At 38.5% G+C, this 16,197-nt stretch overlaps 1 protein-coding gene across 1 annotated transcript in view; it reads right to left on the reverse strand.

Annotated features, from left to right (window-relative positions):
* Window positions 1-16,197, reverse strand: part of LOC122564606 (collagen alpha-1(I) chain-like) — a 378,414-nt gene that overhangs the window by 55,423 nt on the left and 306,794 nt on the right. Inside the window, exons 34-40 of the mRNA XM_043719695.1 lie at window positions 15,478-15,531; window positions 13,204-13,257; window positions 12,671-12,715; window positions 6,365-6,409; window positions 3,939-4,046; window positions 828-881; window positions 575-628 (exon numbers count right to left, since the gene is read on the reverse strand). Of these exons, the coding sequence (XP_043575630.1) occupies window positions 575-628; window positions 828-881; window positions 3,939-4,046; window positions 6,365-6,409; window positions 12,671-12,715; window positions 13,204-13,257; window positions 15,478-15,531 (414 nt within the window). The remainder of the gene's footprint in view (window positions 1-574; window positions 629-827; window positions 882-3,938; window positions 4,047-6,364; window positions 6,410-12,670; window positions 12,716-13,203; window positions 13,258-15,477; window positions 15,532-16,197) is intronic.

The raw sequence follows: 16,197 nt of genomic DNA on the forward strand, positions 1-16,197 counted from the left end.
CGTCGGAGAATTATTCTCGGCCTCTGGATTACTAGCCCAGCGATTTACCACTACGTGACCATCATATTGTCTCCTCACATTATGAGTGATATGATTTATTTGGGAAACCAACAAGGTGTGTGGGGACTGTCATGATACATAGGGAAGAAAATGGATAGTCACTTGTGAAAAGTCTGGGGCCCAATGCAGCATAAACACTATAGTTAATCATGGAGAATCATGGACAGGCTATGGAGCAGATCTCTAGGTAAGTGTTGCTGCAAACAGGGAGAGGATTCATCATTCCTTTTAGATTTGACTCTTTTGGGGGCCTCTGAGAGACTGCTCTGTTCTAGAATGTGAAGAGAAACTGCTGGATAAACTAATTTGCAGCCGGTATTTATATGTGAAATCAATGTATCATAATAGCCCTACTGGCTTTAATAAATAGCATAATTGCACTGTACAAAAGTGAACATTTCTTTATTTTACTTGTGCATAACTATGTCATAATTCAAAACTAAGTTTTCTTTTGATCAGACATCTTCTTCTACTTTCTTTTGCAATTGGAAAATCAAGAAAAAATAATAATTACCTGCTCCCCATCCAGTCCTGCTACACCAGTGTCTCCTATTGGGCCCATTTCACCCTAAATTTAAAATCATTGGAAAGAGGAATGTTTCCAAATCAATTGCAATGTATTAAAAACTTGGATTATTTTTAACTAGCATTGCACAAGAATATTAATTGCTAAAATATTGTAGGTCCTTTATACCCAAGCAAAGTATGGCTAAAGTATAAATGCATATCTTCAGAAATTGTTGCACACTGCAGTATGAAAGATTTACCTTCTCCCCCTTTTGTCCAAGAGGTCCTTCAGGTCCGACAGCTCCTTCTCTTCCCTGAAAAAGTAATAGGTTACAGGACACAATTTGTTAATTCCATGTCAAAGTGGTTAACTATGTGAATTCAGAGGGCATTGATTGTGTTGTTATTTGAGCAGATTTCAGCAGGTAAATAAAATTGATCAGTTGGCACTTATTAACATTGCGATGTGCTGGAGTTAGGAAGTATATGCTTGTAATATTTCACTCTGAATAAACCTAAACTGAGTAAAGATTGACTCATGTTTCATCCTTCACCAGTTGTGCTTCCTTTATTCTCTTGTGGAACGTGGGTATCGCTGGCAGGCCAATGTTCATCACTTGGCCCTAGTTGCCCTTGAGAAGGTGGCGGTGAGCTGTTGTCTTGAACTGCGGTATCTTTGTGCTGTCGGTAGACCCACAATACCATTAATTCAAGGATTTTGACCCAGTGAGTGAAGGAACAGCAGCGAAGTATTTCAAGTCAAGATGGTGTTGGCTTGGAGGGGAACTCGAAGGTGATGGTGTTCCCATGTATCTGTCACTTTTGTCCTTCTAGATGGAATTGGCAGTAGGTTTGGAAGGTACTGCCTGAGGATCTTGGGTGAATTTCTGTAGGTCATCATGTAGACAGTACACACTGTTGCTACTGAGCCCTGGTGGTGGTGGGAATGGATGCTTGTGGATGTAGTGCCATTCAAATTGGCTGTTTTGTCCTGGATGGTGTCAAGATTCTTGAGTGTTGTTGGAGCTGCACTCATCCAGGAAATGGGGAGTATTCCCATTATACTCCTGACTGGTCCCTCATAGATCTTGGGCCGGGCTTTGGGGAGTCAGGAGGTGAGTTATGTGCTGCAACATTCCTGTCCTCTGACCTGCTCTTGCTGTCACTATATTTATATAGTGAGTTCAGTTGAGCTTTTGGACAGTAGTAACCTCCAGGATGTGGATAGTGTGGATTCAGTGATGGTAATACCATTGAATGTCAAGGAGTGCTGGTTAAATTGTCTCCTATTGGACATAGTCATTGTCTGGCATTTGTGTGGCATGAATGTTACTTGCCACTTGTCAATCCAAGCCTGGATATTGTCCAGATCTTGTTGCATTTGAACTTGGACTGCTTCAGCATCTGAGGAGTCACAAATGGTGCCGAATATTGTGCAATCATTGGCAAACATCTTCACTTCTGACCTTACAATAGAGGGAGGGTCATTGTTGATTCAACTGAAGATGGTTGGGATTAGGACACTACCCTGAGGAACTCCTGCAGAAGTGTCCTAGAGCTGAGATGACTGATCTTCACCAACCACCACCATCTTCCTATGTGCTAAAAAGTCTCCAACCACCAGACAGTTTACCCCTGATTCCCAATGATTCCAGTCCATATGCTATATGCGATTGCCTGAATGTCAAGAGCGGTCACTCGCACTTCCCTTCCGGAATTCGGCTCTTTGTCCATGTTTGATCCATGGCTGCAATTAGGTCAGGAGCTGAGTGGTACTGGGTAAAATGCAAAATGGGTGTCACATTATTGCTGAGCAAGTGCTGCTTGCTGTTGAAGAAGCCACCTGTCATCACTTTACTGATGATCGAGAGTAGGGACAGCAATCTGACGGGTTGGACTTGTCCAGTTTCTTATATACAGGAATATATCTGGGCAATGTTCCACATTGATAATTCGATGCCAGTGGAGATCTTGGCTGGGGAGCAGCAAGCTCTGGAACACAAGTCTTGAATACTATTGCTGGAAAATTGTCAGGGCCCATAGCCTTCACAGTATCCAGTGCCTTCAAACGTTCCTTGATGTCACATGGAGTGAACTGAATTACTTGAAGACTGGTATCTGTGATGCTGGGACACACTGGAGGAGGCTGAGATGGATCATCCACTGAGCACTTCTGGTTGTAGATTGCTAAGAATGTTTCAGCCTTAATGTTGCACTAATGTGTTGGGCTCTGCCCTCATTGTTCACCATTCAATTGTCCACCACCATTCACATCTGTCACGGGAATAACACCACTTTCCAATAGACTGAAATATTGAAGACATTTAAGAATATTTAAAAGAAAAAAAAAGAGAAAATATTGTAAATCAATATCGATCATTGTGACCTGAAATTGGGATGGGATGAAGGTTTCTTTTCTCACCTAGATGGTCATATACTACTGAAAATGACATTGAATAATCTCAACTGCATTACCTGTATTGCCCCACAGCACATTACTGGGCAGACTAAAGAAGGACATACTTTGCATCTGGTGATAGATAATAATCTTGAATTCCAAATTTGTAAAAAAAACTCTATAAGGTCCTTCCTTTGAAACATTCCTTATACGGTAACTGTTTCATTTTATGGGCAGTTTATGACTAATTCTGCTCCCTGGATATGTTTTCAAATGACAATTTACACTCATTCTACAGTAAAGTACAACAGAGATGGCAAGAGTCCATGCTTTTATAAAAAAACTGATGAAAAAAATGCAGTTCTCCATTTTTATGAGTACAGATAGATTCTCATGTACAATTATATAATTTCAATTTTAAAAAAATGTTTTGTGATTTACACATGAAAGAATTGAAACAATCATGGTTTTCGAACAGATGAAAGACTCAACAAACAATCAAGGTATTTTTCAATGCATAATTTCAGTTACATCACACTGTAAACTTTTTCTATAAATTCTGTCTTACAATTGTGTCTTCCACAACCACCTGATGAAGGAGCGGTGCTCTGAAAGCTAGTGCTTCCAATTAAACCAGTTGGACTATAACCTGGTGTTGTGTGATTTTTAACTTTATATTAGAGGTGTTCACCTGTTCAATTTAACAAGATAGCACTTTTGTAAAAGAGGTACAATCAAATCCATATGAAGAAAATTAGGTAGATTACTGGAAAAAAACATACCTATGCTTAGCTAAACAGTCTATTGTCTACCATAAGTCTCAGTCACAGAAGCATTCAAGATTTTAAAAATTGATGATTCCTTTTTGAGGCCATTTGCAATAACATGCAATTGCAAACAGGCCTATTGGAAGGATTTAATTTGTATTAAATATCTTTAATTAAACCAATTACTTTTCTATTCTAAAACATACTTTATATCCAGGGCTTCCACTGAGGCCTGTTGCTCCAGGTGGTCCTTGGTCACCTGGTGGTCCCATCTTGCCAAAAGCACCATGTTTCCCTATGTTTCCAGGTTGACCCTGAAGATAATATATGAGGGTTAGACAAATTACAGAAAATCACAATTGCTTATAGTTTGGGCCTCTCAAGACAGTGCTCAAAAATAGAAGGTGAGACCTGTGGTATTTCTTTTTGAATTAATCCTTAGAAAATGGACATTCCTGACACAGCCAAAACTTAATGCACACCCCTAGATGGCCAATAAAATGATAATATAGCTAGGACATTTCTGGTGTAGTGAAGCTTCAACATGTTAGTAAGGGACTAAACCACATTCGTACACCAGGTTTCCTTCTGTAGTGATTGGAACCAGCTGGATCTTATTGAGTATGAGATCCTTGATTGGGTCCTTTAACCTGGGCCAATCAGGGAGCCCTGGCTGACCAATCTAAGCAGGGGATTCAGAATCTCCTCACTTCAGGGACTGACTCTGAGCTGGCTGGCTGCAGTCAGCGTACTGTGCACAAGTAAATAAAAGGGTGATTTGTTGACGGGATACCAACCTCTGTGCAGTTATTTCACCTTCTCTTAAGGGAATCAGTGAAAAGAAATAAGAATAATCTTTGGCATAGAAACACAAAGCCTTACACTGCAGATGGAGACCTTGGTTTCTGTGCTGATGGAAGAAGAACCACCCATTCTAATCCCACTTTTTAACTCTTTGTCTATACTCTTAAGGTAAGGGCACTTCAAGCACACTTTACAGCCATAGAGTCATAAAGATGTACAGCACGGAAACAGACCCTTTGGTCCAATTTGTCTATGCTGACCAGATATCCGAAATAAATCTAGTCCTATTTGCCAGCACTTGACCCATTTCACTCTAAATCTTTCCTATTCATATACCAATCAAGATGTTTTTTAAACGTTATAATTGTTACTCCTCAGCTCTTTCTATCAATTCTTTTTCGATCTATGTCCCCTTCTTGTTGACTTCTCTGCTCAAGGAAATAGGTCATTTCTATGAACTCTATCTTGGCACCTCAATTAAATTTCCCCTCAGTCTTCTGTTTCAATCCATCCATGGCAATCTGGCAGTTTCATGGTTTACTGACAATACTTGATTTCCAGTTTTTTAGAAGTGAATTCTGATTCTCTCAACCATGGTTCGATGTTAATCAATGTTTTTTGCATGACTGCAAAGTATTCTGTCTCCCAACAAAGATGCTTGCAAAGTGCCACTGTTCGCAATTCACAGAACTACTGACATATCACTTTATGGTTACAAAACAGCTACAACATATAGAGACAGGTACATGCATTTAACAATACCCAACTGCAACCATAAGTTTCTATGCTCATAGTTTATTTTTTTCATTTGTCATTTTATTTCCTCTACTTTAAAGGCACACTTTTTATTCATAGGATGTAGGTATCACTTTCTAGGCCAACATTTTATTGCCCACACTTAAATGCCTAGAAGAAAGTGAGGACTGAATTGCTGGAGGGTCAGAGTTGAAAAACGTGGTGCTGGAAAAGCACAGCAGGTCAGGCAGCATCTGAGCAGCATTACTTGCTGAGGGGGCAGTGAAGAGTCGCTTACATTGTTATGAGTCCAGATAAGGAAACATGGCAGATTTCCTTCCCCAAAGGGCATTAGTGAACCACCTGGGTAATCTGACAAATGAGAGAGGTTACATGATTGACATTAGGCAAACTCTTTATTCCGGATTCGTATTGAATTCAAATCTCACCATGCTACTTCAGTGATATTACCACCAACATCACTACCTCCCCTAGTCTTGTCTGCATACAGGCAGATCTAAATTGCTCAGTGTTCAAGTGACAACCATAACAATAAAGTGACAGAAATGCCATTCCCCTTTAACTCATTTGTAGCACTTTCATCTCTGGGTCAGACAGATTAAGATTCGAAGTTTAGTTCAGGACTTGCGTACATTGTCTAAAAACAGTGTGGTGCTGAGCATAAAAGATTATTGATCTTTCAAATTAGATGTAATTAAGGCAGAACTTTTCTGGCAGCTCAAGTTTAAAGATTCCATGATGCTATTTTCAGAGCAGCCTTACCAACATCAACTAAAGCAGATCATTTGTTTATTCACTTCAGTATAAAGACGTGGCCCTCTGCTGGTATCAGATGGTCTACCAAGTTTGCCTAACTAATTGCAGCATTTACATTTCAAATAGTTAGTTGAGTAGGGAGCACTTTCGAGTTTTGATGGCATCAATAAAATGCAAATTCTAATGAAATAATGCAGACTCCTTAACTGTGGAATTGGTATTAATTTAACAGATAAAGGGGACATGGACGAGTATAAAATACTAAGGTTAATTATATATCCACTTCATAACTGCAAATTATGTAGAGATGACTTACAGGAAGCCCCTTTAATCCTTTAGGGCCTGGATCTCCCATTCTGCCCTGAAAATGCAAAGAAAATTATTTTAAAATAGAACATCATATTTTTCAATAAGAACAGAGTGAACAAAAAATGTCTCTCTTGAACTGACAATTTGATTTCCTGCAAAATAAAATGCATCTTGCTACTGAGGTGGTACATTATTCTTGAAGTTGAAGAGTCACATAATAGTGGAACAGGAATTTGCAACAAAAAGCTCTTCATGGTTCTTTCTTAAAATGAAAATGTGAAGGTGAACCACCTTAAAAGGTAAGAGGAGAGACAACAAAGGAAAGGTTTCTGCTGGTCACCAGTATTCCCCTCTCATTAGTAATCAAAAAATGATCAGAGCATAGAAGGAGAGCTGGTATCTCGCATGCCATCCCAGCCAAACGGCTATACAAAGCACAGAAGGAGCAAAAATGTGATAAATAGAAAACATGTAAAAGAAGTGTGAAGGTAAAATTGCATTCTACCAATAATGTATGAAATTGATCAAGTCAATAGTGTGTGTTTCCTTCCAGGTCATTTATTATATTGGCATTTCTGGCTACATGCATTGGACATTTGGCAGTACAAAAATGGGGTGTTTTAACATGGATTGATCCATCACTACATATAGAATCCTTAGTTGATTAGTCCATATAGATTCTGCCTCACATGAGCTTTGGGCATTAAGGCTTGATCTTAAACTTGTTGGAGGTTGGTGCCCTTACTCTGAGTGTGGCTAGGTACCTCTGCCTTATCTAAGAGGGACTATCATCTGGCTCTCTGAAATTCCAATAACCTCTTTTATTTACATACTGTCGTACAGAATACTGTTCTTTGCGCTATAGCTCCGCAGTAGTTATTTAGTTATTCAGCTATTTCTTCTCAGAGTCTTAATAGCATGTGGTTGCTGACATCACATCAGTGTATACATCATTGCATCAATATAAATATTCTCATTGTACTCTATTCCCTGCCAAATTTTTCTCAACATTTATGTTAACATTATACCAAAAATATATTTAAATTAATAACAATATCACCATCTACTACCACTGCCATCACTTCTAACAAGTTTAAGATCACCGAAGACAGTGTTTGCTGACCTCCTCTAGCTGATCCAAAATTTCTAGCCTGATGCCAAAGCTCATAAAGTCTTCACTTTGTGCCTGGAATTACATCAATTCTTTTCTTTCTTCTTGTGGTTATTCTGAATTTATCTCACTTTCTTGTGGTCCAGAGATGTGATATTTGATTTGAATTATTTTGTAGTAAAGGAGTTTCTGCTTTCAACCTTCTGTTCATAAGTAACTTTGTTGGTGAATATCCATTACTCAAAACCTATTGATTTGTGGTTCAATAAATCAAAATCACTATCACTGTTTTTGACCATTAACAATTTCAGGTTTTTATCACCGTCTTGGCTTCTCTATTGACCCATGGACAAAAACAAGAACTAGTGACAGGATTGATTCCTGACCCTGCTGTTAATCTCTTAAAGCCTTCAGTTGTTAACTGCAGATCATTACCTGAAACAATCTCATCTGGGAACTCCTGTGGGGAAAAGATTTAGTGTTTTGATCACTATCTCAGCTATGGTAGTGTGAAGTTGAGTAACTTCTATCGACTAGGAATTGTAATCTACCATGATCAAGATGTCAAGGTACTGGTGATACAATTGGGGTGGACAAAGTCAGAAGACACATGACACCAGGTTGTAGTCCAACAGACTTACTTAAGATGACAAGCTTTTGGAGCACTGCCCCTTCGTCTGGTGAAGCCTTACTTACCATGTTGTACCCTGAAAATGGAGTCAATCTGCTCCCAAACTTTGCCAACATCTGCCTAAGTATAAGGACTTCATTGGAGTTTAACTACTGTTTACACAGGTATGCAGGATGAGATAGAACATAGAACATAAAACAATATAACACAGTATAGGCCCTCTGGCCCTCGATGTTGCACCAACCTGTGAAACTGATCTGAAGCCCATCTAACCTACACTATTCCATTTCCATCCATATATTTATCCAATGACCATTTATAGGCCCTTAAAGTTGGCGAGTCTACTACTGTTGCAAGCAGGGCAGTCCATGCCCTTACTACTCTCTGATTAAAGAAACTACTTCTGATATCTATCTTATATCTATCAGCCCTCAACTTAAAGCTATGTCTCATCATGCTAGCCATCACCATTGGAGGAAAAAGGCTCTCACTGCCCACCCTAACTAATCCACTGATCATCATATATGTCTCTATTAAATTAGCTCTTAACCTTTTTCTCTCTAACGAAAACAGCCTCAAGTCCCTCAGCCTTTCCTCATAAGACCTTCCCTCCATACCAGGCAACATCCTGGTAAATCTCCTTTGAACACTTTCCAATGCTTCTACAAACTTTCTATAATGCAGCGACCAGAACTGTATGCAATACTCCAAGTACGGCCACACCAGAGTTTTGTCCAGTTGTAACATGACCTCATGGCTTCGAAACTCAATCCCTCTACCAATAAAAGCTAAGAGACCGTATGCCTTCTTAACAACCCTATCAACCTGGGTGGCAACTTTCAGGGATCTATGCACATGGACACCGAAATCTGTCTGCTCATCCACACTACCAAGAATCTTACCATTAGCCCAGTACTCCGTATTTGTGTTACTCCTTCCAAAGTGAATCACCTCACATTTTTCTGCATTAGACTCCATTTGCCACCTCTCAGCCCAGCTCTGCAACTTATCTATGTCCCTCTGAAACTGCAACATCTTCTGAACTGACCACAACTTCACCAACTTTAGTGTCATCCGCAAATTTACAAATCCATCCTTCTATGCCCTCATCCAGGTCATTTATAAAAATGACAAATAGCAGTAGCCCCAAAACAGATCCTTGTGGTACACCATTAGTAATTGAACTACAGGATGAACATTTCCCATCAACCACCACCCTTTTCTTCTTTCAACTAGCCAAATTCTGATTCAAACCACCAAATCACCCTCAATCCCATTCCTCCATATTTACTGCAATAGCCAACCATTGGGGATCTTATCAAATGCCTTACTGAAATCCATATACACCACATCAACTGCTTTACCCTCATTCACCTGTTTGGTCACCTTCTCAAAGAACTCAATAAGGTTTGTGAGGCACAATCTATCCTTCACAAACTGTGCTGACTATCGCTAAGCAAATTATTATTTTCTAGATGATTATAATCCTTTCCAACACTTTACCTACAACCAAAGTAAGGCTCACTGGTCTATAATCACCAGGATTATCTCTACTCCCCTTCTTGACATTTGCTACCCTCCAGTCTATTCCTGAAAACAATGATGACATAAAGATCAAAGCCAAAGACTCCGCAATCTCCTCCCTAGTTTGCCAGAGAATCCTATAACCTCTAGCCACCGACCCCCCCGGGAAAATACCTTGTCTATTTAACCTCTCCATGTCCTTCATGATTTTATAAACCTCAATAAGGTCACCCCTCAGCCTCCAACGCTCCAGGGAAAACAGCCCCAGCCTATTCAGCCTCTCCAACCCTGGCCACATCCTTGCAATTTTTTTTTCTGACCCTTTCAAATTTCACAACATTCTTCTGATAGGAGGGAGACCAGAATGGTACACAATATTCTAAGAGTGGCCGAACCAATGTCTTCTTGAACTTCCTGTAACATCTTCAAAATAAAAAGTAAGTACTCAATCCTCAGCTTCTTCAGGTTTATCTACTGCAACTCCAGACCATGCATCGGTTGTGATTTGCATTTTTCCTGGGGTGCAGACTGTTGTGCAGACACTTTCATCTGAGTCTAAACCTCAAATTAATAAAAAAAACTGAAAATGCTGGAGAAACTCAGCTGGTCTGGCAGAAGAGTTATACTAAATTTGAAATGTTAACACTGTCTCTGTCTCAAATGGAGCCAGACCTGCTGAGTTTCTCTAACTGTTTATAATTCAGATCTCCAGTACCTGCATTATTTTTCTTTCATTTGAATCCAAATTTCTGAATTTATTGAGACATTTTAGCTAACTCCGTGGAATTTAATAATTAATCAATGATTTATGGTCTGTGTCAACTTGAAACTTCAATCCATTAGGTTATCTGAGAAATGTTCATATCTTTGTGGCTACTGCTAAAGCTTCTTTCAGTATTGCATTGTGTTGTTCTGGTGAAGTAGACTGGCTTCCATCCACTATCAACCTGAACTGAGCTGAGAAATGTGCTCAATCGTGTGGAAGATGCAGCTTTGGCTACCATTATGTGCAACCTGGGATTTCAATATGCTCATCTGAAGAATGGAATTTTGCTTCCATCTTCCAAAATGCAATGGTCTGCTCAACATTCAAAGCCACTGTTGAACTTTTCACAAAGGATCCCTTCGGAATTGTATAACTGTCACCAAATTTGGAAAGAATTTCTCGATCTGGTCAATGATTCTTAGAAAGTACTGAACATCAGTGACACTCCTTGTTCATGGAAATTTGCTTATTCCCTTTTATCTTCTCATGATCTACCATAAATTCAATGACATAGCCCAAGAAAGTAAGTGTTGTCCTTGCAAATGAACACCTTTTATTCAGCTTGAGGCCTACATTTTGCAATGCTTTCAAACATCATGAATGTCGTGCATGCTCATGCTCCTGCATTGTAGGGCCATTTCTAGGTGTGTCATCAATTTGATAAATTACTCCTTTCGTCCCTTCAAGTATTTATGATGTGGTACATTGAAATATTTCCAGGGTTGATGATATACCAAACGGTGGGTAATGGGAGCAAAGTACCTGAACAGCATGATGAAGTAGTTACCAACCTTGACTGGCAATCCAGTGGTATTTATAAAAAAACTGTTGTTAGCATCTAGTTTAGTAAAACAATGAAGTGTTTGAATCCCACCAGCTCCAGAGGTGTCTAATAGCATCTCTGAACAGGTTGATTAGAAAATCTATTCTCTGTTTTCCTCCAGCCAGGAAAAAGGGGCACTTTGCAAACACCTGATCACAATCATCAAAGAGAGAGACTTGAACCTGATCTCATTGGCAAGAAGAAGGCTAAGAGGGGATTTGATAGAGACATGCAAGATGATCAGAGGATTAGGATGATGATGTCAGCATGTACGAGGGGGCGTAACTACAAATTGAGGGGTGATAGATTTAGGACAGATGTCAGAGGCAGGTTCTTTACGCAGAGAGTGGTAAGGACATGGAATGCACTGTCTGCTAATGTAGTCAACTCAGCCACATTAGGGAGGTTTAAACAATCCTTAGATAAGCACATAGATGACTTTGGGATAGTGTAGGGGGACGATCTGAGAATAGTTCACAGGTCGGCGCAACATCGAGGGCCGAAGGGCCTGTTATGCGCTGTATTGTTCAATATTCTAAGCTTGCTTAATTGAATAAAGGTGAAGTTTAATTAAACAAAGACAGATAAACAGTAGCTGCAAAATAACAGAATCGGTGTATTGTTACAGTGTAGAAGGAGGCCATTTGGCCCTTTGTGTCTGCACCGGCTCTCTGAGCATTTTGATTTATTGTCAATCTCCTGCATTTTCCCTGTAACCCTGAATGCTTATTCTATTTAAATAATTTCTTGAATGCCTCACTTGAACCTGCCTCCATCACACTTCCAAGTAGCACTTTCATACCCCAACTACTCACCTCATTTGTGCTTCTTTTGCAAAGCATTTTAAAATTGTGCTTTGTGGGCCTCAACCTGTTTACAATTCAGATCAGTTTCTCCCTATCTATTCGGTCCATAACGCTCACGATTTTGAAAACTTTGATCAAACTTCCCCTTTGCTTTCTGCTCTCCAAGTAAAATAGTCCCAGCTTCTCCAATCTATCTTCATTTACATTGTTCCTAAATGGGATCCCCAGAATTGTACACAGTGTTTCAGCTGAGGTCCAAATCCCAGTGTCACGTATAAAAGTGAACTAAAGAAGCCTCGAACACTGTATGCCTTATTAATAGCTCTGTCTACATGTCATACCATAATGATGTTTGCATACATCCAGGTCTCTCACCTCTTGACAACAGAAGTGCTGGAACTCATTCAAATGAGGGCAGAAATTCATTAAAGGATAACTGGGCCTGAGGTTTGAACATGGAACCAACTCCATGACAATAAAACCTTTAAATTACAAGTGTACCTCAATAACACACAAAAAGAATTCATGAAACTCATCTGATGTAAATAGTAGAAAAATGAGTTCATACATTAAAATGAAAACAAGATATTTTTTGTCATACAATGAGAAGGACACCACTATTTCTGCTAATTGAAGGGAACTGCAAACCTACTGGTGGTCCAGGAGGCCCTCGCTCACCAGGCTTGCCACATGGACCCTGAAAAATAGTTCAATTTAAATAAAAGTATTAGTTCCAAGAGCTTCGATCCTATTCAAAGCAATATCCAAAGTTTCCTGTCATCTCTTTTCATGTATTTCATATTACAGGAAGAATGAGCAATGAGGAGAAGCTTATAGCATACAAAGCTTATAATATATTTTGTTAGCTATTACAAAGCACTGCTCACTTCTCTTCATTTATCTTCAATTTCTCTCCTATCAGGAGACACTGGGCCTTTGCACAATTCTCAATTTTGCAGGTCTAAATACCATCTTAATAGTTTGGGAGGTCGAACTACTGTCAAATACCAACTGCAATTTCCAATGTGCTACAGTGCAGTGCAATAGAGCTCCAACACACTATTGTCTCTTTTAACTTTTATTAGATACCAGAGACTGACAGTCTTTAACACAAATTTCGTTAGTTTAGTATAGTAATTCACACAAAACATTGCAATCAACAATAATTGTTTCGGTCTTACTTACTTTTAGACCTGGTTTTCCGGATTGTCCCAGTTGTCCCCTTTTACCTGGTTCTCCCTAAAATTGGTTATTGCACAGTTAATGGACAAACATATGGGAATAACATTCTTATACACAATCATAAAATTACATGGAACAGGGTTAATTGTAAGCACCAAATGTAGCAGGCAAATTAGGTTTGTTACCAACATTTATTGACAAACAAGGTTTTAACATTCAGTGTTGCTCAAGATAGTGTCCCACGAATTCTCCAACATAATTCAGTACCAGTCTAACTTCTTTATTTTCCCTAACCAGAAAAAGGACAGCAGATAAACTGCCAAGAAGAAAAAAAAAATTTGTTCAATTATGTTGAATCAAGAATATTTATCCATTTTAGTCAAGAACTTTATATCAACACATCATTGCATATCATAAATTATATTTCTCCTCAGAAACTTTTTGACTTGCAATTTCAAATGCATTTTACAAACAAGGACTGATAGCCAAAAGTGCCTACAGATGTAAATCAAGTGGCTACTGAAAGAAAGAGACCCACTGAATGTCACACCTGCTGATGTGAAAGGAACTTTCAAATGATGACCCTTGCCCAAAAAGAAGCTACTCTCTTGCAGATTATATTCCCAAACTGCAGACACAGTTAGAGCAGCAGGAAATAGAGTTTCGTCTTTCATGAATCTGGGCACTAACTGTGCTCAAAATTACCCTAGTTTTGTGAAGTGGAATTTATTTGCAGCTTTCACAATTAATAAAATCTTCCAGAAATCAACATAGTTGGGTTTATGTCATGTTATTCGTCAGTCACACAGATTGAGTAATGTGGATCCAGTTTACTTAATAAAGCTCAAATCGATTTATTAACAATTTAGGCCACAAATTGTGGTCCAGATAACTACGTCTGTAACATCCTGGTAGTTTGCTCCTTCTAGACTATACATAGCAGTTGGTCACATCATTTGCATCTTAGTTTCTGACTCACTGGCATATAAATCTCTTAAAATGTCACAGCAGTTAAAATATTAATACTCAGTTTAGAACATAACTGTACCAATATACAAGAAGGAAAAATAAGAGTGGCAACCATCTTCAGCTTTATTAATAAAGCTTTTCAGAAAAGGTTGTGCAAACTCAATTTGTGTTGGACATAAACTGCCATTGAAATTATTTGATTTTTTTTTGTGTGTTAACTTGGCTAATTTTGTGTAACCAAGCAGGAACCTGAGTCCAGAAGCTTATATTATTTTAAAATAGTCTAACAAATGCGGCAAAGTTATTTTCCTGAAATACACTGATCAAAGAGACTTCATCTTTCAGTAAGAAAGTCACTAACTCAACCAAAGACAGAAGCTGTTTCCTAATGCTAGGCAAGACAGAGAGTAGACAGAAAACTTCCTCTATACATGCTTAATTTTTTTTAAATTAAAAGCAGCATTAATATCAATACAATGAAAATAATCAAAATCAAGAATATTCTCCTCTCAGAACTCAGAGACATGAAACAGATTGATCTCCCATCTAGCACTTCGTAATATTACTCAGGAAAATTCTATTTTATTTGAAATGTAATTTAATTTCACATTATTAGATGTTGAAAACAATAATTCTAATTACAGGCACAGCTTAAACATTTCAATGAAACAGACTATACTTCAATTTTAACACAAAAATATTTTATATTAATAGATTACACATGTAGAGTTAAAAATAGGAAATTCAAATGTAAAAGAAAATAGCACAACTTCCGGATAAACAGAGGACAGCTGTCAAGGGACAGATTATGAAAAATAAAACTTAAGATTGAAAACTTCCGAGTATCACAGGAACAAGGCATTGATAATAAAGCTGTGTGATACAGATGACATAATTAACTGCCAGCATGTTAGGTATTGTTTATGAGCAGTCTGGGAATTGTGGATTTATCCATCCGATACCTTCTCTTTAAGACACCCTTGGTTATTCAGCGGAAGGATAAATGGTAGATTGATAGCTGGGGTATACCATGGATGAGTGATAATGGAGCTCCGTTCTGGATTATGGTTCACAGTAGGAACAAGCAGAAAGTTAGCATGGAGAACAGACTAGAGACATAAAGACAGAGGAATTATATAGGAATGAAGAAAGTAATGGTCAGCACTAATGATAACCGAAAGATTGTTAGGGGAGGCACAATTATTTTCGAGAAGTAAACTTTCAACAGCTGTTGCTTAGATTGTAGACCACTGTTAAGGTATAGTGTGTGCAGCAAACGTCTTTACAAACAGGAAGAGCCCTTAGTACCTTGCCTCCCCTTGATCCTGGCCTTCCTCGCAAACCCAAAGGGCCAGGGAATCCCTATGGTAACAAAGAACACTTCAATCACACCAAATTCTGCTCTCTGTCTTAGCAGACAAGTGTATTAACATTCTGTATTGATCAGTGAAAACATGAATATCAATTTAATTAAAACTATGCATCACAATCACGTTACATAAAGAAATCCAGTGTACTATACCAGAATTTGAAAACAACACCTCATTTATTCAAGAGCCAAAGGGTTACAGGAAGCAATGAGTAAACACATCTGCTTATTTAGAGAATACATTAAAATGAATCATTTAACTCTCATAGAATCTCAGTTATTTCAAAAACATTGGTTCACTGAAGGCAGTGAAAGCTGTTTAATTGTAAATAATATGTAGATTTTTGCATACTTCCCAGACTCAATTGGGGGACATTAAAATTTGAAGTTTACTTCAGAATCTTGTAAAGTTAACAAGCATGGACATTTAAAAAGTATTCATTCATGGTATGGGGTGTTCTTGGCATTTATTGGCCAACCCAATATAGTGTTGAACCATGTGAGCTTCTGTCGTCCTTATAGTGTAGGTTCACCCATAGCCAGGTGTTAGGGAAGGAGGTCCAGAATTTTGACCCAGCAACAGTAAGGGAACAACAATGCAGCTCAGTAAACATTATATACATCAGTATGAAATCTGAGTTGACGGGGAAGTTGCAGGT

Source organism: Chiloscyllium plagiosum, chromosome 30 (assembly GCF_004010195.1).
Source record: "Chiloscyllium plagiosum isolate BGI_BamShark_2017 chromosome 30, ASM401019v2, whole genome shotgun sequence".
NCBI classification, from domain to species: domain Eukaryota; kingdom Metazoa; phylum Chordata; class Chondrichthyes; order Orectolobiformes; family Hemiscylliidae; genus Chiloscyllium; species Chiloscyllium plagiosum.